Source organism: Acipenser ruthenus, chromosome 14 (genome assembly GCF_902713425.1).
Source record: "Acipenser ruthenus chromosome 14, fAciRut3.2 maternal haplotype, whole genome shotgun sequence".
Lineage (NCBI taxonomy): Eukaryota > Metazoa > Chordata > Actinopteri > Acipenseriformes > Acipenseridae > Acipenser > Acipenser ruthenus.
This window is the reverse complement of record NC_081202.1, coordinates 28976344-29001539: the sequence shown is the minus strand read 5'-3', so window position 1 is coordinate 29001539 and position 25196 is coordinate 28976344. Positions and strand designations below refer to the sequence as shown.

Genomic DNA, 25196 nt, shown 5'->3' with positions numbered 1-25196 from the left:
TTTTCCCCAACAAGGCTGATTTCTGGCAATATTAGTGGAGTACAATTCGACATTGTTGAGACCAAATGCTCCAGAAGTTCAGAATCTGGCAGGTTTTTTATATTTCTCAATCATAATTAATGTTTTGGTCTCATTTATATTTTTCTACAAAGTTCACCAAACTAACTTGCTTGATTCATTATTGCAAACTATGCGTGCTGTGTTCACCGTGCCAGAACACTAAGCTCTAGGAAAGTGGTATGTGAAGTCCTGCTTGTATTACATTTCTTAAAACTGCATCAACATAAATAATATCAAACTTAACTCGAGGGGAGCTCATTTTCTAAACATATTTAATACAATCAGCCAGTAGTAGTGAGATTTAAATGACCGCATTTCTGTCTTTGAAGAAATGACCAGATAGACAATCGAACGGGGTATTGAAATAAAATAATAGCACTTAGCTAACTGGACTATTGGTTATCGGCTCTACGTGCCTGCTCAACTCAATAATACTGTCATTTAAAAACGTAAACATAGATTAAATTCTGAACTGATTAAACTACTAACACTGAACATTTAAACTCTTTAAAATACTGTAATTGGAAATATGGCTGCTTCATGTGTAATCTAAAGTTATTGAACATTCAAAAAAATTAATGTTCGGATTTAAAAATCCTAAATAGACTGTTTTTATGTTTCTGTGACTTTCTCAATGGGCTACTCTTGCTAGCTTTTATTTAATGAATTCCCTGAAACATTGCCATTTATTAAATAAAAAGATTGAGCTGGCAATGATGTACAGAAAGTTTCTTTGTTTCTGTTTGTTGATTTAAATGCATTGTTACAGCATGATAAACAGTGTGTTAATCAATAACAAAATACAGATGAGATATGCCATATTAGTTCTAATTTAAGACACACTATTTAAACAATTTTTTGCTTCTCAAAAATAGCCTGCATCTTAAATTTGAGTACAGTGGTGATGCGTGAATTAAAATCGCCAACGAAAGATGTGACTGCCCGAGTACACAAACAGCAACGTTGACTGACTGCCGAGAAAAGACGAACAAAGAAGCCACTGCGAATTTCAGCAAACAGTACCAGCTTGGACAGATCAGAAGTGCTGATCAGACCCCCGTATTTTTCGACATGCTAATCAATACCACAGTTCACAAATTGGGAGAAAAACAGGTGTGAGTAATCACGACTTGAAATGAGAAGCAGCACATAACTGTAATGCTCTGTGTGATAGCAGACGGCCGCAAACTGCCTCCATATGCGCAATTGAGGTTGTATCTTTGTAAATGCATATTTATTTGATGTTTTATTTTTTCCTCAAATTGAGGGTGGGAAATTTGGGTGCGTCTTAAATTCGAGGGTGTCTTAAAATCTAAGGAATACAGTAATTGCATGCAACTATCAACTCTATACTGCTCATAATACATCAATTAGAGCATTCGTTTCAGATTCAGAATATCCCAAAAAAACCACTGTGCACACTTTACTAACCCATAAAACACACTGTATCTATATCGATCCCATACATGTCAACACACTGGAAGTATTGCCAATTAACAAGCCTCGAAAGTGTGTGTGTGTGTTTGCGGGGTGTGGGAGTTGTACTTTAGACAAATCTGGAAAGGAGCAAGCATGCTAAAAAGACTAGCCCGTCTCAACTCTTCCCAACAAAATAAAATGAAAACAGCACCACTCACTCATGAAATTACCACCAAAGTGCCAATAAAAACTATTTTTGTCAAAAAGGGCACTGGTAGCAATTCCATGGTTTTGGCCTCATTTTATCAAATAAACCATTCGCATGCATCTCCTTTAGTGGTTAGTGGAAAAGTTTGCTTAAAAACACATTAGCTGCAATATAAAACTGTCTTCAAAATGTACTAAGAGGCAGGTGAGAGAACGCAAGTATCCAGCCACCTGAACGAATGTGGTTTACCACTTGATGACAGGAGCCATTATCAGACAACTAAAGAATACAATAACCATCTGTGTATGGTAGGGCTTTACAGTAACATATCACAGAGCAAGGGCATGTCAGAGCTCCGTATGGACACCACAACTCACGCTACTGACAAATAAAAATCTGTCTGCTCCAGATTTAATTCAGCAAGAAACACTGATTTTTCCACTATGTTATAAAACATAGCTCCACAAAACTGGATCATTTTAAAGTACCTGGAATCATTTAGGAAACACCCAAATAAGCAACATTCTATCTTGTGACTTCTATAACCTTCTATAAGTACCCTGTGTTGAGTGAATGTGTGGCACATTTAAGATATTTGCTTAATCTTGGCAGCTGTACATTTTCAAAATATCACCAGCACTAGGTTGAAAGGTGTAGCCCTACACTTTGCAGATACACCATCATGCAGCACTATATTTTAGCTGTGAAGCCTTGAAATTCATAAATCCAAACTGCTTTGATATTCAAATCCAATCTGTTAATTGAATACCCATGGCTATCGCCAATAGTACAGTTAGCTATGTGCTATTATTTTATTTCAGTACCACGTTCGATTGTCTATCTGTTAATTTCTTCAAATAAACAAAATGCGGTCATTTAAATCTCCCTACTACTAGCCGATCGTATTAAATATGTTTAAAAAATGAGCTCCCCTCGAGTTAAGTTTGATATTGTTTATGTTGATGCAGTTTGAAGAAATGTAAATCACTTACCACTTTCCTAGAGCTTAGTGTTCTGGCATGGTGAGCACAGCATGCATAGTTTTGAGGAATTTAAAAAACCTGTTGGATCCTGAACTTCTGGAGCATTTGGTAAAAAAAAAATTTCCTCTGGGACCTTCAGTTTTTTCCCCTCAATGGGAAAATATTTTGTACCCTGTTCTTTGAACACTAACCCTGTCTCTTTCTCTAAACTTAAGCCCAAACAATATCCATATTTCTGTTTATTCAGCCGTGATGTTAATAAGTAAAAAGATGGGCAAAGATATAATATATCAGGCAAACAATGTCGAATTGTACTCCACTAATATTGCCGGAAATCAGCCTTTTTGGAAAAAAAACTGAGGTCGGAGAAATAAACCGTCGGAGTTATGACCAACCAGAAAACACTGGGGGGGTTTCAGCATGGCGGTTGTGGTGATGTTAATGGCCACATTTTTTGGTGCAATTTCTCATGATTGTTTGTGGGCAGTAATATTTTACTATTACAATTAATTTTACTGTTTTAAGGTTTGGCTTTAGTTGTCTAATATTTTATAGAACTGATGTTCATTTTTTGTTTTCGTACATAAACAGCAATGTACTTTTTTTTTCTTTTGATATTGTTTTGGAAAAAGTGTATAATAGCCAAATACTCAAACAGGAATAGACATTTTATAGGAAATTATAAAACTGCATTCGACTCCAGCTTGTATGTTAACCCAATACCATGCCTGCCAAGATAGGTGTGTTAATAGAATAGGATTTTGAAAATAAGCTTATTAGCTGAACCACACAGGAATGGCCCATAAAGCGAATGTTTTTACCTCAGAATAAATTGTCTGGAATTATAGCAACCTTGTATACAATTAAAACATTCTGTGAGAGTTTAGCAGGAGGTGAGTATGCCAGTAAGACCTTAATACAATAGTATCTGGATTTTACTCATTATTACTGGATTTTACATTATTATATATGTTTGTAGATTAGCATTAATTTATGAACCAATGTGTACAATGCAGCAGCATGATTTATTTTCTGCACTGTCATGTTGATTTTACTACTGTACTGTATACTGTATAGGCATACTGTACAGATTTATATATTTTTTCATAATGTAATGTGTATACTATCCAAAACACATTAGTGTTATTTCAGCGCAATGATTTATACATTTGAAATGCACTGAGCACTATAAATGTACATGTGTGTGATTTTATTGTATTCTTTAGCTAGGGGCTACTGTATGGTTATGAAAAGCTTTTTTGATAGAAACACCTTTTTTTATTTGGGGGTGAAGATGGAGGTCCCCATTATAGATTCTGTTGGGATTAAACTGCCTTTCATGTCTATATATATATATATATATATATATATATATATATATATATATATATAATTTTATGTTAGTGGTGCTTCACAGTATCCATGGAGAAAAACAAGGTCTTGCTAAATTGTTTTATTGTTCCATGCCATCATCAGCCACCTCAAAACCAAAATATTTCTATACTGCGCACAGACTAGCCAATGCGATGTTACGCAGAATTCTGTATCCCCGCATGATTCCATGCCTGTGCAGATGCAGTTTTTCAAAGCTGGACGTGGATTTGTGATATTCCTGTGCCCAAATACTCCTAGCTGGAACTACGATCACCTGAAGTTAAGCCTCTCATTATGTGACAGAGTTCACAGCTTAGGTTTTGTTTTGAGTCTATTGCTCCGTCATTATTGCAGCTAGACTGAAAGGGGCGGTATTGTTGGAAAGCTTAGAAGCACAACCCCCCAAGTTCATTTCATATTGAGGTTCAATGGTGCAGTTTTTTTTTTTTTTTTTTTTTTTTTAGCCATCTATGATTTATAGCATTGACTAAACATGATTATTTTGGAAAAAAAAACATATTTTCATCTCTACCACATATAATGTGAAAGGAAATGTTGTGGCCTTTCATTTGCTATGTTACATGTATGCAGTACAAACTATCCAGTAGTTAAACAAACATAAATGAAAACCGTGAAAAACAGGCGGAAATAGGGCTGAGTGTAAAGAGTTAAAAAAAGAAATGGAGCGCTGGTTAAAAAGAAAAGCACCATTTTCTTCTGCTGCAGCCTGACCAGGCAAAACACGTTCTGAATGGAAGAAATATAGGTATATATATATATATATATATATATATATATATATATATATATATATATATATATATATATATATATATATATATCAAATAATTTAAGCCATTTTCCCTGTTTTATTATGTTTTTTTGTGTTAAATTTGTTTTTAGGTGTGTATGCCTTTTAAAAAAAAAAGACGATCCTGTTTCTTAATTAGTTGATGCACACACTTTTTGAAAACAGAATATAGTTTCTGTTAAGGGATTGTCCAGGGAGAGGAAATGGGAGTAGAGCAAATAAGAGAGGGCACAGGTTGTAGATTTGATGTTTTTCTTGATTTATAGCTATTGAATGTTTGAAATACATTTGTTAATAGGGTTCTTGGAAAAAGAAAAAACGCATCTGCAGTATTAGTAATAAAAAGTGGCTTAACTTTAAACATATTTTTTACTTCTAAATGATGAGTTTTTAAAAGTATACGGGAGCCCAAATATTTCACCTTAAGAAAACTACATGTAATACTGTATATTTTAAAAGACTTTGTTTGAATCAAAACATGTGCAGTTGAGTTCAGAACAAGGTGCAACTGTGAGACATGCAGATAAACAGTGTTGCTGTAATGTGGTCTTTTAAAGGGTTGGCACACAATCAGTTCATATGAAAGATAGCACAGCAAAGTTCCCATTGTGACAAAACAGTAAGGTTATCAGTCAGGAGGAAGGCAATTATTATTATTATTATTATTATTATTATTATTATTATTTATTTCTTAGCAGACGCCCTTATCCAGGTCGACTTACAATTGTTACAAGATATCACATTATACATTATTTCACATTATACAGATATCACATTATTTTTAAATACAATTACCCATTTATACAGTTGGGTTTTTACTGGAGCAATCTAGGTAAAGTACCTTGCTCAAGGGTACAACAGCAGTGTCCCCCACTGGGGATTGAACCCACAACCCTCCGGTCAAGAGTCCAGAGCCCTAACCACTACTCCACACTGCTGCCCCAATTAATACAAGGTCATCAAAAGAAGTTAATTGATGGCAAAGTCTTTGTAGCAACGGAGTTGATCGATCCAAGTTTAAAGTTCCTTAAGGAACAGATCTAATCAAGCAAGCAATTACTTGTATTTGCTGTACAGAAAAGAAGCCTTAGACTGATTGTCATGAAAATAGAACCAGGGTTGTCCTCCGGCTCAGAATTCAAGTACAGTGGCGTTATGCTTCAGATAATAAAATTAGGGCTTTAATCTTCTATGTTGTTCATATTACTAACCCTGTCAAATTTCTCACAAAATATTATATTCAAACCTGTAAATATATTAATAAAAGCAGGCAAAATTTAGATTTTTTTTGCTATGTGTTTTAGTAGCCTTGTCTATTGATTGGCACTCTGTTCTTTTTTTCTTCTGTTAACAGGTTTATCATCTTTCACAGTTCTTTGAGTATTTCCTTTATTGAAAGACGCCATCGTTAACCATCAGCTGTTTTCAGATTACAAAATGTCAGGGGGTCATGACTCTTAAATTCCAAGCCCAGTGGGCTGGAGATAATAAGGGGGCTACAGTGTGCTTCAGGTCCTGACTGTGCACTTGAGGAGGGTCACTATACCCTATGGTGGAGTTGTGGATAGACTTGTAAAGATGGAGAAATGGGAAATAATCCCTAATTCTCAGAGCTACTGACCACACAGCTGGTTGTTTATGAGCAGCAGGTACTGCAGCACTACTTAATTAGGATTATCTCTTTTAAATGCTTTTAAGCATGCCACAGGTTTTCCAACCAACCGATCCGGTAAAGTACTCCCAGTGATTTAAGTGTGTCAAGAATAACCGGATTTCGATAAAGAAAAGCATTCCAATAATAGGCCGATTTGAATTTCATCTCAAATGTTTTTTTTTTAATTCACTTGCCTGCTTCATAAAGGGTATATTGTTTCATTGCTAAATTGATTTAGATGGAAACGAGCCACAGTGGTGCCTACTGGGAAGTGTTAAACCTCTTATTTTAAGATATACAGGATTATGGATAAAGCTTGCATTCCAAAGCTTTTAGTTTAATGAACGGGGCGGGGGTGCACGTGCTAAAAGACCCCTTGCAGTTTCAGTAATTGAACTCTTTATGCATTTAGCTCCTGGTCATTCAACTTGGAAGCAAGTTAGGGGATGCAGATGTGTATTTACTTATTAGAATATATTAATGCTGAGCAGATATGATTAGTAACCCTGTTGTCATCTTAAAGTGCTATTGGATATTTTACATTAAAAGCAGGCAGGTCTTCTGATTTGAGTCTCATCCAGGTACCTTTTAACAGCTCAGTTCCCCCACACAACTTGATGGAGTGTTGGTAGATAGAGTTTTTTCCAGGCTGACCTTAGGCAAGATATAAACCAATAAATGTAACATCCAGGGGAGACCGAAGAAGATTTTGTGCTTATGGCCAGTGGTCACAAAGGCATGACTGATTGAAACCTAGTTAGGCTGGTTATTACGATTAACGCATTCTTTGAGAAGCTTTTCAAGTTCTTCAAACCCTAGTAAAAAAATCCAGGATTTCCAAACTGGTTTCATTTGGAGTTAGACTGGCACTGGTGGCGAGAACCATTAAGAACATCTGAAAGTCAGCTTATTAGAAAGCAGCTGGGTGCCCGTTGACTGTAATCCAGGGAAGGCCAGCACTGCTGGTTTTGGTTAAGATGTTTTGTCTGAATTATTAACAAGAGGATGACAAAAGTTAAAAAACCCTATTTCTCTTAAAGCCTACCCTCATTCAGTGGAATATTGTGGAGCCAATACCTAACTAATTAGTCACATCTTCAAATATATCTCTGGTGATGGACAGAAATACTGTCCCTAAAACAGTAGTCAGGTTTATTGCTGAACTCGCTTCTTGAAATGCATTTAGTAAAAAAAACAATCTGCCTTTCAGGTTTTTAACCATAGAAGGTTTCTTCAAATTACAGATATCTCGTCAATGTGAGAAAGACGCCTATTGCTGATTTGTCTCTGTGTAGGTGTGGGTATTCAATGACACGGGAGACAGAAGGTTGTTTCTTTTATTATCCACTAGATGGCGCTGGTTCTGCTATCCCCAATACCAACAATGGTAAAGGGGTTGCACTTGTTTTATGCAGCACGCACAGGTGCTCAGAAATAATAATGAAAACAAACTATGAAAGAAAAAGGGAAACTAAAGTACAGTAATAAAACTACACTATAACTGTTACACTCGAGTATGTAACAGTTATTTTTCTCTCAGTTTTATTTACACCGGCTTCCGAACCCAGTGTCACTGGGTTTCTCCTGTCATGGCCACCAGAATGAATAACAGAGCATAGTTCTTATAGGTCGAGGCTCTCGAGCTCCCCCTGCAGGATGGTGCATGAGCCAGATAGCCAGCACAGATCTCCCCTGTTACAGTCTCATTTTTTTTAGTACTTGCAACTGGCTGATTCATCATCAGTTCTAAAAAGAAAAGAACACATAATCTGTGCCTGTATTTTTCCATATCGTAATGTGTTCCCTGTCCTTAAAGAAGTCCAAGGCCAAGTGCAATGACTTCTCTCCCTGAGGATCTTTAATCTTCCATTTGCCCTCTGTATAACGATGCCTCAAATTTAAAATATACACTCCATTTAGTATTCCAAGGGACTATATATCTACCTTTGGTATATATGTAATACAAGGGATGAATCTCTAATGAGTCTGTCATATAAACTTAAGTAAAAATATTATTGCAGCATATGGTAACTTTTCATACCAATGTAAAGATGAATTTACAGTGTATATTTTTTCTGCCACAAATATGTGTTTTGAAAGAAGTTTAGAGAATTGATAAGAGACGCATGTTTTTGATTCTAGTAAAGCATGCAGTAAACACCAAAATACTCCTTGTAACAGGGGGATTTATTACATGTGTGGGGTGTCACTGGATAATAACGAGACAGACATAGAGCACTGGGTGTTGACACGGCGCACAGATTTAATAACACACAGGCTGATGCTAGGGTTCCAACAATGGTAACCAGATTTAACACTTTAAGAACCGGGATCGTGTTAACACGATCATACTGAAGTTGGCTTCTAGGACCACAATAGTGTAAACAAAAAAAAAAGCACTTTGTTTTGATGACTTACAGGGCACCCGTACTTTGCAGTACAGGCTTGAAACACACATTGCCGTGAAAAAGTATTTGTCACATTGTATTTGGTCAGATTTTTTGTGGGTTGTAGAAGTATATAGAGGGAGTCTGAGAGAAAAAATGACACCAGTTAACCAAATTAAACGTTCCTTTTAGTAGGAGTAGCGCTCACCATTTCTGTGGCAAACTTTTATTTATAGCTTTGTTTTGTTTTCATTATTAAATGTGACACTAGGGCTACCATTGCTGGTACCCTAGTGTCAGCACTGTTAACTGTGCAGCGTGTCAACACCCAATGCTCTGTGTCTGCCTTAGTATTGTTCAGTGACAACCCACACACGTAACACTTCACCCTGTTACAGTTTCCCAGTCAATGTTTCCAGCTGCCCATCACAGATATTGTTGCTGCCAATTAAACTGACAGCTGGCTCCAGTTTCTGACCATCAACTGGCTTTTAAAACCGTCTCTGACGGGCGCTTGCAGGTTAACGGAAATGGTGTGTCTGCAGTTTTGAGAGAAGTTATTTTTTCTATACATGTACACAGTTGTGCCATGTTAAGAGATGGACAGACAAGAACACATCAGTTTGATGTTACATTTGGTATACAGTAAAGTTCTGACATGCTGCCTCCATACCTGTGGATTTTCTTTTTTAAAAAGTTACATAGCTTTTTACTTTTAATAATTTTCTTTTGATTACTTTTTCCTGATGGCAGTTGTTCCTTTCATTTCACTCTTAAAATGGAAACATGTTAGCTTGTCACCAAAACCAGTATTTGGGAATGTATCTAAAGTATGTGAAATGTACCCTTTTTGAGCAAATAAAGCAAAATAGCAAAGTGTTTTCTTCCATTACCTGGTACACTTAATAAAGAGCTGTTCTGCATGCATCATTTTAAAAAGCCCTTTAAACATCTACTTTCCAAAACAAATACTGAGGGGAAATCATGAACTCCTCAGCAGGGAATATCATTGAGCTGCCTGCTGTACTCAGTTTACGCTTGCCAAAGTGAAAAAGACATAAATTCTTATAAATATATCAAGCCCATTTCTGGTAAGTATGTGCTTTATATCAAGGCTGAGATATGATTTATGTGTGCATTTATAAGTCTCCCAGATTGTGTTATTTGTATATGTATCTGTGGTTTAGTAGGCCAGGAATGGTGCCATCAATGTGGGACGGGGGAAAAAAAAATAATGGAAGTACATTCTTCACTGTGGGTGCACTTGTGAACTGTATTTAGAGATACCAGGCAAGAACACATAAAAGCAGGAAATGCATTCAGAATTCCCTTTTATAAGGTTTAATCTTTTCTCTGTATACATTTAAAATGAGGATGTAAATGAAGAGAGACACTTGAAAGGTAGAAGTTATTCAATTATTTATTGTCAGTCAAATTCTGAAGCTGGACAAACACACATAATGAAAAACTGTCCTACAGCAGTCATCGTGTTACTATAGATGCTGTGTGTCCTGTAGTTTTGGTCCATAATAGTTCATTGGTGGCGTCATATACCTAAGAAAGCAAGCATCATAACATTAAACCATTCATAAGGGTGTAGTACCAGTGATAACCTCTAGGAAAATCAGTGAAGAGCACCTTCTAAGTATCAGGACTCTTCTCGTCATGTTATTTGGAATTTTTGACAATATTGTTATAACATACCTGGTAAGAATGCAAGATACATTACTCTCTGAATAGAAAATTGTAATTCAGCATTTACCCCAAGGGATGTAGTACCTGGTAATGTTTGCTCTACTGTCATATTATTTTTTTGCTTTTTGTTTTTTGTTCATCATGACCTGGTGGGACATATAATTCTGTGTCTTTCAGCGCACTGATGGCCATGACTCAAATAGACCACATTGTCTACAAAAACTGGGATAATCAACGGTCACCAAGGCTTCTGATTTAACCATCGGCCACACTTCCTTTATGATATATATTGACCAGCCATCCTGCTTGGCAGTCATACCGTCAATGCCACATTGTCAGCTAACTGTGTATGATCTCAGTCGACTGAAATATTTATCTGAAAGTAATTTTCATTTTTTTGGTTTTATTGCAGAAAAAGAATACCTCCCTGCTTCTCAGTGTGAGCTCCTTGGCCGCCTGGGGTACCATCTTACTGGCGGCCCGCTTGTACTGGATGGGCAACAAGCCACCCAGCTTCTCCAGCTCGGATAACCCAGCAGCTGACTCAGACAGCCTCTTGACTAGGACTCTGACATTCTTCTATCTGCCTTCCGTCAACGTGTGGCTGCTGCTGTGCCCGGACACCCTGAGCTTTGATTGGTCCATGGACGCCGTGCCTCTACTCAGGAACGTTGGCGACTGGAGGAACCTTCACACTGTGGCCTTTTATGTTGGATTGCTGCTCCTGGCTTGGGTCAGCCTCAGGAGTCCTTCAAGGGTTGAGGAGACCAATGGGAAAGCATATGTAATGAACGGGAAGCCTACAAGCATGAACGAGAAGCATATAGGCACAAACGGGCACAGTTGTAACCCAGACATGGGACTCCCAAACTCAGAGTCTCATCCTGTAAAAAGTACTGAGAGTGGTATAAAGAATCATGTTATTCCAAGGACGCCACTGCCCACCACAAAAAACATAGTGGTCTTCTCTTTAGGGCTATTGACAGTGCCCTTTCTCCCTGCCACAAATTTGTTTTTCTATGTGGGTTTTGTAATAGCAGAGCGTGTACTCTACATACCCAGCATGGGCTTCTGCTTGCTGGTGACGGTGGGCATGAGGGACCTTTACATCAAATTCCGGAGGAGGTTCTTGAAGAGCCTACTGTTGTACTGCACTGCCACCTTGGTCCTTTTGTACGGGATAAAGACAGTGTTGAGGAACCAAGACTGGCAAGATGAGGAGATGTTATACAAGTCAGGGATAAATGTAAACCCAGCGAAAGGTAAATGCTAGTTCACCTCCGTCACTGTGTGGTGATAATATATCTGTCAAATTGTACATAGTTATCTACAAAATCAACCTAAGATAGGTGGATCAGGAATGTTGTATTGTCAAACAAAAATCAGATTTGGACAGATTCCCCATTATTTAACAATTAATGTCAGTAATATATTTTCTTCATCCATGTTATCTTTACACAAATGGGGTATCAATAGGAATGTGAATACACTGTCTCTGTATTTATAAAGCATGGGTGTCTATACAATTAGAATTTTTCCCCCTAAAATTTGACAAGAATTCGGCTTGGATCCTAATAGAGAAGAGTAAAAATTACAGATTTTAACAAAAAATAAATGAATATATAGATAGATAGATAGATGCATTATTATTCATTAAAGCACCATAGCGACCTAAATAAATGTATTTTATTTTTTCCAAAATGTGCTATACTGGGTGTGTTTCCTCGGGGAACAGCATTATACATGGTTAAGAAGGTGTTTCATGTATTTTCTTTACTTGAATTCTACAGCTCACTTTGGCACATCTTCCAGCAAGTTGTTCTTTTCCTCATATTTGGCAACAGGTGTTAAACATTTTAGTTAGAGGAAAATTGGAGACTGTCTTCTGTTATGTAAACTGATCTATTCTGTAGATCTCTAGGAACTGAGTTTTTGGAAGTGCTGGAATTATTGTTTTAAATTACAAAACTCAACAATACAGAATCCTATAAGTTAAAATGACCCTAAGAAGTTGCTGCCAGATTGACCATAAAAACACGAGCTGTGAAAGTATTTATATTTTTTAATAAAATAAAATAAAACTGTAATTAAAATAGAACAATTAAACCATTTGGGTAGATTCAGTTCAAAATATAACAAGTTGTGATTGAATGTACCCCGTTGTCGCATGGTGTGAAAAACAAACTCCAAATGGTAATATTTCTCAGTATAACTACATGAATAATGTATATACTCTGTTTTGAACAATATATTGAAAGAGAAAAACACAATTTTTTCATAGGTTTCAGACAATTCCAATCAATACACCATGCTTCGGGTCCTCGCAAAGATCTTATTTTCAATAGCGAGACAACCATTAAAACAACAAGAACTCAATTCGGGAACACTTCAATTGAAAGTGATATTGCGTCTTGCATGCTTTTTGTTTTTTTCATTCCCCAGAGAGAAGTTGCAGGTTTGAAATGATCAATATTTGTGCAATTTGAACTGCTGAGCTGCATTTAAAGTGGTACTTGTGTGAGTTCCACCTATACTTGAAGTGGTCCTTATTTCAGAAGAGCCAGCTGATTGAACTGTCTAAAAGACCTGGCTGTGTTGAAAATATCTCCTGAGAAACAAATGGTGTAATGGTATAAGTATTTTAAGGTTGTGTAGTGTCTTTGTGTACAGTATGCACTGTAGTAAAACTATAAATATTATAGTAATCTTATTATATAAATCTTACTTTAAACCCCAATGAATTACTATAATTAAGTAGTCATTCACCAAATTACTCAGTACTGTATTGCAAAATCTTCACTGGATTTGAAAGACATGATGGGTTGAGACATTGCTAACACAATTTAGTTGTGGAAGTTGGTAATTTACATTTGACAGTAACCTTCTTGTCAAGAACCACGCTGTCATCTTCTGAGCCAGCATCACAAGAACAGTACAACAGTCTGTGGAATAATTTATTTGTATTATTTCCTATTAAATTCGGAGGTAGTTTTATTATCTGAGGTAGTTTCCGGAGGGAAATGAGGAAACAACTGCACTGCTCATTATTATTATTTATTTCTTAGCAGACGCCCTTATCCAGGGCGACTTACAAGATATCACATTATTTTTAAATACAATTACCCATTTATACAGTTGGGTTTTTACTGTAGCAATCTAGGTAAAGTACCTTGCTCAAGGGTACAGCAGCAGTGTCCCCCACCGGGGATTGAACCCGCGACCCTCCAGTCAAGAGTCCAGAGTCCTAACCACTACTCCATACTGCTGCCCTAGTCACAGTTGTAGTCACAGTACACACATGGTACATCCAGCAAACCATAGTGATATACGGAAGTGAAATATAGAGAGGGTATTTGAAGGGAAACCATTTTTATTTGATCTACTCTGCCAGTATCTGTTTTTTTGGATATTTTAATACTACCACGTTCATTGAAAAACAACCAACTGAAATGAATGTGTAATTTTTGTATGGTAACCCATGATTCCCTCTGTTTTCTCATATTACACATTAATGCGTTTGAGGGGCAGAGTTGTAGTAATAGAACTAAATATGACAGTGTTTATTTGTATTTATGATCTTGTAACAATATGAAATTAACATCATAGAGCAATGACCATTGCAGACACAGCAAAGGCCGCTACACACCAGACGTGATGCGACAAGCGAAAACGTGCAGCGATGTGACAATTATTAGAGCCTATACTTTTGATAAGTATCATTCATATGACAGGCGACGTGAAAAAAATAAAACTGAATCAGAGAACAGCTTCAAAGCACAGTGTCCACCAAGGTCAGGCAGCACCCAGAATGACAGAAGAAAAAATAATACTTGCCATTGGTTTGCAGCATTTAAGAGAGGCCCTGAGTCCTTCTCTGGCAGGCTGAGCACTTAAATGGAGCTTTTTTCTATAGACAGGGTTGGCCTTCAATGGCTGTTCGCTGCAGCTAATTCCAATCGTATAACTCTGAATTGGAAGTATTGTAGACTTTGTATGTGAAATATCATGTCGTCTGGGTTTGTGTTCCAGGGCCCTACTGAATAATGCTTTCTGTCTCCCTGTCAGCGTGGGGTAACCTTGGGAATGTCCTCAAAAGCCAGGGCAAGATGGCAGAGGCTGAAAAGGCCTATAGAAACGCCTTGTACTACCGCAGCAACATGGCTGACATGCTGTATAATCTGTAAGTATGCATGACTCATCTCTCTTCATTTAGAGCATGGGGGATTGAATGACGCTATTGATGCTCTGCAATAGTGAAATTGTTTGTTTGTAACCCCACGGCCTTTTCTGCAAGATGCTGTTTTCATTAATCATGTTCCTTAAACTCTGGGGTGGACAGCAGTCTTTCTTAAGATGCAGCACCAGCTATACTTAAATTAACCCAAAATGGCAAAGCAAGCAGCACATCTAGTTTTGGGTTTTATAATATGGGACTATATAATCATTTTCCCCTATGGTTTTTGTTTCAGTTTGTAGACTGTTACAGGCCTTTACTAGCACTGAGTTCACAGCCTTATTTTAAGCACTGTTAACTGACTGGAAGTTAACCAAGGGCTCGATAATACTCTCCATGTTTGCCATGTCACCCTCAACATGTGTCTAATGGAAACAGCTGTCTAGTCAGCTACTTGTTATAATACATTAGTCAGTTAATCGGGACTTGCAACCAGTGCTCTGTAAAATCAATTCAGCTCTCAGTTCAGTTAACTTACGTCAATTTAGCTGTCTTGCCCTTATTTGTCACCAGGTGCTTTTTTCAAAATGTCCCAGGTGCTTTTTGCAAGACAAACTTACCAGTCACGTGAGGGAAAGTAGATTTGCAAAAAAGAGAGTGCTACATATTATAGGTGTTTCTGTTCTTCTGTCAAAAAAGTGTTCTGTTGCATTGCAGACTGTATATGCATTGCATTCATGTTACCCATGAATATCCATCATTGCATTTCAAGACACCTTCATTTTAATACACATTCAGGAATGTGAATGTGGACTGAATACTCAAGACCTCCCGGGGCCCAGGCTGTAACTTTCCTGCATTCTAATAGACTGGTATTGTTCTCTATTATCTGATGAAAGACAGGCATTCTTATTTACTATTTTTTTAGTCTCAGGAATCAGAATGCAGTTTTATTCCACCTTTATCTAGCACACTGTATCTGCTCTTTACCAATTTCATAATGTTTTTCACATCTCTGTAAGAGCATCTTGTTCCTCCAGCCCAACTTTAATCGTCCCTGTGATTTGTGTTTGACGTTAAACCTTAAATTGTCCTATTTTCCAGAGGTTTGTTGCTACAAGAAAACAACAGGTTCTCTCAGGCACTGCACTACTATAAGCTGGCAATTGGTAGCAGGCCTACATTAGCTTGTAAGTAATAGCACTTTATTCTAATGGTGTATATGACATTAATTGGATCACATTCTCAGGTCCCTCTCTAAATTCCTGGCTTCAATGTGTTCAACTTCACTTGCGTGGCTTAAAATTGTGTTATGCTATTGTGGACCGTTATCTGCTTCATTCAAGTGTCAGTTAGATGAAATTGTGTTATGCCTTTTTGCTGCAGTGCTCATTTCGGTGCTTTGTACGTTTCATTGTTTCTTAGGCAGTTCAGATGCATAGTACTGGAAAAATGTCCTTTCTGGCAAAAAGGGTTATCAGCGGGACTTTATTTTACAATGATCTGCACAAACATGTCAGAATCATACTTAAAAGCACAAGAGAGACCCATTATGGAGTTTGCTCCGCCTGTTTGTTTTGGCTGGTATAAACTCTGCCTCAAAAAGACAAAACAAGACTCAAAGTGCTATAAAAAGCAGAGCATTACATTAGCTATGACACACTAATACATTAAAATAGAGTACTTTTGTCCCTCAACCTGCATGCATTTTGTTTTTAGATGAAAAAAGATATATTAAGGAATTCAAAAAACGAGTCCTCACCTTTTTTATATTCTAACTTTAAAAGAAGGCTCATTTTCTTTAGATGCCGTAAGAACATCACACAAAATGTACATTAAAAATCCCTTCCTGTTAATAATAATTACATTTTATGGTATAACTACCATAATGTCTGATCTGTATTCTAAAAGTGGTGCCTGGTGATTGTACAATAATCCATTTAAGATTGCCCTTTATGAAAATTACATATATATGGGCACCACACAGATGTAGCTATACATTTATCAACAGTGGTGGGTATATCATTCTGAAAGGCTTCATTATACATTAAAGCCCCAGGTGTTTAATTAGTTTTTGTGGCATTTTGCACACAGCTGCATACTTGAATACAGGGATCATCCTGATGAACGAGGGAAGGCTAGACGAAGCCAAGCGAACGTTCCTGATGTGCGCTGAAATCCCAGATGAAAACCTGAAGGACCCTCACGCACACAAGAGCTCTGTAACCAGCTGCCTCTATAACCTGGGGAAGCTCTTCCATGAACGAGGGCAGCATGAGGTAAGCCACACCTCGTTGGGTCTCCTCATGGGGCTTCAGAGCGCTTGGGTTGTCTTCATGCTCAAGTGTCATGTGTCTGGGTCTGCTGGGCTAAAGAATGAAATGATAACCCAAAGGGAAATAAAGACAGAACTACATAGTCTTGGTAATAAATTATATTCAAAAGAACATAGACTTAGAAGAGGTGTGATATAATTTACCAGCAATATAGAACCAGATGACGCAATATTGTCATGAAGATAAACCGTAATGTAACAAGTTTATTTACAATGTATTTAAAATAAATGGTTTCCAACTTTATACTTGTATGTTGTAATTACACACTATCATCCAAACACACTAAGTACAGAAATGTATTTAGTCACCTTTTCCAAAGTATTATAGTCTGGACAAAACAGAAATAGGCTTATACAGTGTATACTTCAGTTTATTAAGGGCATGGAAAGGGCGTTCGAGAGTTTGAAGATTTTAGAGAGGTAGCTATCACGGAGCTTGGTGGCACTGTCCCTGACTGTAGGTGCTTGGTGGCACTGTCCCTGACTATAGGTGCTTGGTGGCACTGTGCCTGACTGGCGCCCCATTTTCAAATCAAACTAGTAACTGTCACTGTATACCTATAGCAAAAGCTTACCTACACCTTAACCTGCTAATTTCAAAGTAGGCGCTTTAAATGACAGGCACTGTAGCTGGCAAATGAAAGTGCACAGTCAGTGCAGGTCTTGATGATTGACAGTCATTTAAACGAATGAGCGCATTCTAGCACTGCTTCAGTAAACAAGATCTGTCAGAACGGGATGAAATGACTGACAGTGAATGAAACTACAGTAGCATACTAAGGGACCACTGAGATGACAGACAGCGACCCCTAGCCATTCACAGTGGAACGCAGATGGGACAGAGAGCAAGTGTAAAAACTACACAAACTAGAGACGATTTCTAAATTATTATTTTTGGTAAGAAAATAAAAAATAGCGAGTGGTTTTGCCGACGTTTATCCTATGTAAATTTATTTCAGTTGAACTTTGGGAATACAACATTTTAACAAGCTTTACGGATTTAAAATCGAAAAGTAGCAAGCCTAATCATCACTTAACATGGCAATTCCAATTATTTCTTCTGATTTACTATAACCTATTGGCACCTTGGTTTTTTTCATTAGGAGGCCCTGTCGGCATATAAAGAAGCAATACTGAAAATGCCAAGACAATTTGCACCACAGAGCCTATACAATATGATGGGTAAGTATTATTTAGAAGCTAACAGTATTATGTGCTATTTGAATGAATTCATAGCATGGAGTACAGACAGCTGAGAAACCTCCAGTCTGAAGTAAAGTCTCTCACATTCTAGCAAAGGGAAATGGTTTCCTCTGATATATTCAGTTATTGTAATCTTTATCTCCATCTCGTGTTCCTACAATTACATTAACTGTTATTCACCTCTCACTTAAACTACATTTGAACTTTATAATTTACTTATACGTGTTCTAATGCCACCCCAAGCATCTCCATTGCAGCTTCTAGTTGAAAGTCTTGAGAACTAATAGATAAGACACAGAATAAAAGCCTCAGGTTTTACCTTATTATAAACCTCATGGATTGTCTCAGCCCATTCAATTTCAAGTAGAGCGCTCGTTATCCAATAGTAGATGCCCTAAAAGTTAAGGAGACTAGAATCGTGAAACTCCCTTTAAAAGACAACATAAATTACAAATGGCTTAAGAGATCTAGTCCAAAATATACCTTGTCTTCATACACAAAAGAATGTGTTCTGTTTATTCGCTATTGTTATGGTTTCAACTTTTGTTTCCATGGTAAACTCATGGTAAATTTTCAACCATTAATATCTCGGCAATGGTAGGGGGCAGAGTGACATTTGAACATTAACACTTTGACATTTGTTTAAATGGTCTTTCAATAGGATTAGTATTTTAAAAGATAAAAGGGGGGTAAAAACATTAAAATTTCCCTTGTGTTCAGTACGAATTACTTTTCAGCAGACCTGAAGAAAAGGCTGTAATACTTACTGCTATAGTACCCAGCGCTGACGTAGCGTTCTCTGCTGGCTTAATTGCCTACAGTGGTTAGAATTTGATTGGATTTGTAATTGTTATTTGTATTTTGTTAATTGTAGTGTTAGTTTGTTTACAGTTTAGAATTACTTCAGAATAAGTTATTTTTAATAATCATCATGTTACCAGTAAGTGCAAACTACCATCTAATGGGTTATTTAATATACTACATTGTTCTGTGTTATTAACTGGAACTAAAGTTAACTGTAGTCACCATTTTCACACATAATGATTTGATTGGGTAATAAAAAAAAAATTGTAAAACCATCATCTGTATTTAAATATTATTCCGTTTGGATGTGTGGTGTGCTAAGTTTATCATTTTTGGCAGTAACACTCAAATTGAAAATAAAAAATGAGGGTTATGTTTTGGCTTATTATTTTCACCTCAGCACTCCTAAATCCCTAATATATCTGGGCATAGTATTTATATTTCAGAATTATTTTTGCACTTTCCTCCCAAGTTGACACCCATAATAATACATTTTCATCGCCTCAATAATTACATTAAAACATATTGTTCCTGGTGCGTTTTTTAATAAGGAAGAAGTGTCGTCAAATACTTGGGATAATACATCTTGATGATGGAAATGAGAATGTATTTTTTCAGGTGGGGGAGAGCATTAAGCATCAGATGTTTTTGTAAGAACTGTCCTGTGTATTTAAGCTAATGTCATCAACACAGTATCAATACATCAGTGCTGCGCGGTGTACATTGCTGATGTCTGCTACAGCACAGGACTGAAATCCATCCTTCTGTGGAGTGCAGGACTGATCCCTGCCTTCCTCAGCTGCCTTATCCAATGCCTCCACCTGCATATTGTTTTTGTATAGGAAACTGAAAGCCTTCAGTGGGGGGTCCCACTGTGGGCTTATTTACTTTTTATACATTTTTAAAATGGACATGATGTACACTTTTGGCCAGACCCTTTATCTAACCCTGTTTCTCAAAAGGCGACACAGCCAGTAACATGTACAGAATTAGATGCTTGCAGCACTTTGTTATTGACTTCAACACAGGCAAAATGCTTGTGCCTACATTTGCTAATCAGTTAATGTATCTGTTTTTATTTTAATTTATTTTGGATCTGTTTCAATGTACCTCTATATCTTACAAATCCAGTATGTCTATCTTTGCATATCTTATTCAGTCTGCTGTATTCATACTGTTCATCCACAGTACATTAATTATTCTTCCACTTTTACATCATTGTTTATGAATGTGAAACTTAATTTGCTCTATCGGCCCAGCAGGGGATCACACTATTGGCTCTGAATGTGTAATGTATTAGCAACAAAGCTACCCATTATCTGTTCTTTTGATTTCCTTTGATATTCTACAACTCCAGACAGCGATCTGCCTCCCATGAAACTAGAAACGTTTCCCCTTGATTCCCTTCTGATTTACTACACTTCCAGCATGCTTGGCTAATACTTACCATACTTTCGGCATCCTTTACTATGCTTTTACTGCGGTGCATCACATTAAGCATTTGATGTGTGTTTGAAAAGAGTAAGAAAGGCAGAAAAAGCATCCAGGTATTTTCGGACTCGGGTTAAACTCTTCTCACACTCTTACAATATTCTCATTTGGCAGCAAGCATCGTATTTTAAAGTAAGCTGCAGCAGGCTTTTGGAGGAATGCCTTTTTCTGTCACTAAATGTCAGTAAAACAGAGCGATATGTGTGCTTCCCTGACCTCTGACCTGACCTTCACTTTACTACAGGAGAGGCCTACATGAGGCTAAACAAACTGACAGAAGCTGAACACTGGTACCGGGAGTCGCTGCGAGCCAAGCCTGACCATATCCCAGCTCACCTCACGTATGGAAAGCTACTGGCTCTTACAGTAAGTTCCTCCTACTCCTATAAAAAGATGTACCGATATTCAATTTTTTACATACATCTTGAGAAGTGCTTATTTACTGTAACATAGTTGACCTACTTTAGCACAAGCATGTGGGAGCATCAGAATCTGGGTGTATATGAAAGCATGCGTCCATCTCTCTCTACTGTACAGTATGTCAGACTTATTTTATGATCATAAAGTGGATATAGTTCATCTCTCCTTTTTTTATCTACTATTTTCATTTAAGTGATTGTTCTTTGAATTTGCAGCTGTCTGAGGAAAGAATGTCACTGACATGCTTTTTCATGAGTTTTTCTGTCATAACTGGACAGTCCGCATACACAAGCCTGGACTGAAAGTGCAGGTTTAAATGATTGGTAAGCTGAATGTATTCAAGGACCACTCTTGCGTAGCAAGTGTGACCATATATTTTCCAGATGAAAATCTGTCTCTTGCATTTATTAGAAGCAAAAGACTTAAATTAACTCATCACAGCATTGTCAGCAATTTAAACACGTGTGACAATCTTCTGAAAGCTGGTAAATTGATTAGACTTCACAGCACCTACCGGAAGACTAATTCTTCAAAATCACATACTGTATTCATTCTTGCACCTCAGCAGGTTCATTTAAGCAGAACTGTTGATCATTTTCTATTAGTGTGTGAAGAATTGTTTGAGGTTGTGGGCTGTTATGTAATTTGTATTGTGCCCATCTGTTCCAAAAAGCCAACAGATCCACAATAATGAAAAAAAGGCTAAATAAAAGGAGATATGTTCACAGCTGACTTCTGTTACACTTGATCAAAAATAAGTGGAGTGTAAACTTGCAGCGCATCGACCTTGTGCACTCTGGTGCTGGCAGTACAGGTCCTAGCAGGGGGAGGAGAGCCTTGTGCACTCTGGTGCTGGCAGTACAGGTCTTAGCAGTGGGAGAAGAGCCTTGTGCACTCTGGTGCTGGCAGTACAGATCCCAGAAGGGGGAGGAGAACCTTGTGCACTCTGGTGCTGGCAGTACAGGTCCTAGCAGGGGGAGGAGAGTCTTGTGCACTCTGGTGCTGGCAGTACAAATCCTAGCAGGGGGAGGAGAGCCTTGTGCACTCTGGTGCTGGCAGTACAAATCCTAGCAGGGGAAGGAGAGCCTTGTGCACTCTGGTGCTGGCAGTACAGGTCTTAGCAGGGGGAGGAGAGCCTTGTGCACTCTGGTGCTGGCAGTACAGATCCCAGAAGGGGGAGGAGAACCTTGTGCACTCTGGTGCTGGCAGTACAGATCCTAGCAGGGGAAGGAGAGCCTTGTGCACTCTGGTGCTGGCAGTACAAATCCTAGCAGGGGGAGGAGAGCCTTGTGCACCCTGGTGCTGGCAGTACAGGTCCCAGGGGGAGGAGAGCCTTGTGCACTCTGGTGCTGGCAGTATAGATCCTAGCAGGGGGAGGAGAGCCTTGTGCACCCTGGTGCTGGCAGTACAGATCCTAGCAGGGGGAGGAGAGCCTTGTGCACTCTGGTGCTGGCAGTACAGATCCTAGCAGGGGAAGGAGAGCCTTGTGCACTCTGGTGCTGGCAGTACAGGTCCCAGGGGGAGGAGAGCCTTGTGCACTCTGGTGCTGGCAGTATAGATCCTAGCAGGGGGAGGAGAGCCTTGTGATGAGAATGTCAAGTTTCTGGGTCTTGGCTGTGCTTATTTAGGAGGGGTGAAGTATCTCCCACAATGATCAGTAGAGCACTGTAGTTGCATCATGAGGGAGGAAGATGAGTTTCTGTCTTCCTAGGTTAGCCAGCGTTCTGGGGCGTTGATTCTGTGAAAACTCAAAACAGTTCCAGCCTTTTCTCTTTCATCAGATTCAAAGCAGAAACTATTTGAAGGAGAAAACAAGGTGAACGGACGTTAATAAATGAGCACTAGACCAAACTGATTTTTATAGACAGCTAGCTGTTAAGTTGCTTCTAATTTAGATTTGTTTGGATCTTGCAAACATGTTCCATCGTTTGTAGTAACAGCACAAACTTTTCGTATGTTGTACTGCAGTGCATTACTATATCTACAGTATACAAAGCAAATGCTTTCAGTCCTAATGTTAATTTGTCATATTCTCACTGTGTGGTACATGGGTGCTTAATATATGAAAGCACTAAGAAAGGGCATTAATATTTAAACCCATGAGGAGGAGAAAACATTTAACTGATACATTAAATATTGGGTTGGTGAAATAAGACCATTAAGGATACTGTCTTTTATGGTTTCTTTCTTTTTTTTTTCTTTTGAAACAAATTATTACTATATTTAAACTATAGAAATTGGTGTCTGTCTTTCATTAACATTGTCACTGTTGAAATATATGCATTAGAATTTATCATCCAACCTAATCAAATGCACATGGAAGTTTGCAGTGCTTACAAAGGTACCACAAAATGTTCCTGTCAGAACAACTGAGGAAGTCAGCACCTCCGGTCACTTTTTTTTTTTGAAAGTAACAAAAACGCTTATTCACTGCCAAACATGAACTACTTTAGATGTGTACTGACTGCAGTATAGGATACCGACCTTAAGGTTAGGGTTTCGTGTAGGGAGAGGATTATTCATTGTTTTATTAACAATATTATGATAGCCAATCAGAGTGCATTGTGCTGACAGGAGAATTTTGCGTTACCTTTGTTTGAAATATTAAACAAAGTTAAGTGCAGTTTAGATTTTGGGACCACATTTTTAATGCTATTTTTTTCACCCAAGGATTGCTTAGCTGAGATGACCGATCTAGTTTCCAGTGAGGTTGAAAAGGGCCTGGACCAAGTAACACATGTAACAAATGACTAAAACAGGATTCAAAACCAGGCTGTCCTCTTCTCCAGCCTCTGTACTTCCCTCATGCTGCAATCTAAGCTTGTGGAAAATAAACTTTAAATGGCTTGACTGCTGCTCCAGTTTCAGTTAAATTTTCGAAAGGAAAACACAATTTAGCCAGTTTACAATGAGACCTGGCTAACATATGGTGGCTCAAAACATAAAATCATATACAAATGATGCAATGCAGACACAAACCAACAAAGTAAGAATAGGCCCTAGAGCAATGTTAAACAGCCTACAGTGTAAAATAGTCCTGAACATCACTGGTAGACTACTACCATTTTTAACAATTAAATGTATACAGCCAAACTGTTGTAGTTAAATGCTGGTAATAGGTCTTAGTAAAGCTTGCGTAATTAATTACAATTACAATCTAAGTGTAGTTGAACCTTGGCACACCTGTGTAACTGTAATTGTCATTACAGCATATCATTGATCAATTACAGTTCAATTATGGATTTATTTTCAACCACTTTGGGTTACTCCATTTGTTTTAAAAAATAATAATAAAAATAAAGTTCTATAGTATGTTTCTGTATGAGTACCTGCGATTTATTGATTGATTATTTAGAGTACAAAGAGTAAACATGTTAATGTGCGTAGGTGTTTTATGTTACTTTTTGTTGTAATTGTAACTGTAATTAAACAACATAGCATTGTAACTGCAATTTCAGCAAACAATTCTAATGTAATTGTAATAGTTATTATTATTATTATTGCCCTCGGGTACGGTGGCAGTATATATTTTAGAAGCTGTTAAATGTATGAATTGTTAAATTTTTGACAGCTATTTAACAAGCTGCTTAAACGGCTGCAGTATGAAGCAAAGGGCAAATAACTTTTTTTTATTTTACTGGGTTTTTGTAAGTTTAGGCTGTTGAATATAATGATCACAACTAAAACTGCTAAACCTCTAGCTACACCATCTAATTGTGTTTTTTTATGCCTTGATTTATACCATGGGAAAAGCTACATTATTTTGAAAAGGGAAATTGGACCTCTTAAATTATCATTGTTTGATAAATCTCTTTTAAATAGGAATGCTTTTAAAATAAATCCTTTTTTTCTTCTTTTTTTCACTTAAAAGGGATATAAGCTTGAAGCAGAAAGGTACTTTTTGAAGGCAATTCAGCTGGATCCCACAAAGGGAAATTGCTATATGCATTATGGTAAGTACCAGAATGATATACCCCCCCCCCCCCCCAAAGTTAAGTTCAAAAGCAACTACGATGTTGCTGGATGATTAAAGTCAAACACTTCCTTAAGATGCATGATATCACTCATTTTACCGGACATGTCTATGTGGAACTTATTTAAAGCCTATTAATCATTGTGCCAGAGTATGTTTTTGCTAACCTGTGTGTAATTTCACTCAAATACTGTTGAGAAAATAA

General features: G+C 37.6%; 1 protein-coding gene across 3 annotated transcripts in view; it reads left to right on the top strand.

Annotated features, from left to right (window-relative positions):
• The window catches only part of LOC117419918 (protein O-mannosyl-transferase TMTC2-like), a 140643-nt gene that overhangs the window by 77506 nt on the left and 37941 nt on the right, over positions 1-25196 (top strand). For all 3 annotated transcript variants that reach the window (XM_034033303.3, XM_058986297.1, XM_058986298.1), the window contains exons 3-9: positions 11004-11853; positions 14657-14771; positions 15870-15955; positions 16860-17044; positions 18204-18282; positions 20843-20964; positions 24890-24971. In XM_034033303.3, coding sequence (XP_033889194.1) covers positions 11004-11853; positions 14657-14771; positions 15870-15955; positions 16860-17044; positions 18204-18282; positions 20843-20964; positions 24890-24971 — 1519 coding nt within the window. The remainder of the gene's footprint in view (positions 1-11003; positions 11854-14656; positions 14772-15869; positions 15956-16859; positions 17045-18203; positions 18283-20842; positions 20965-24889; positions 24972-25196) is intronic.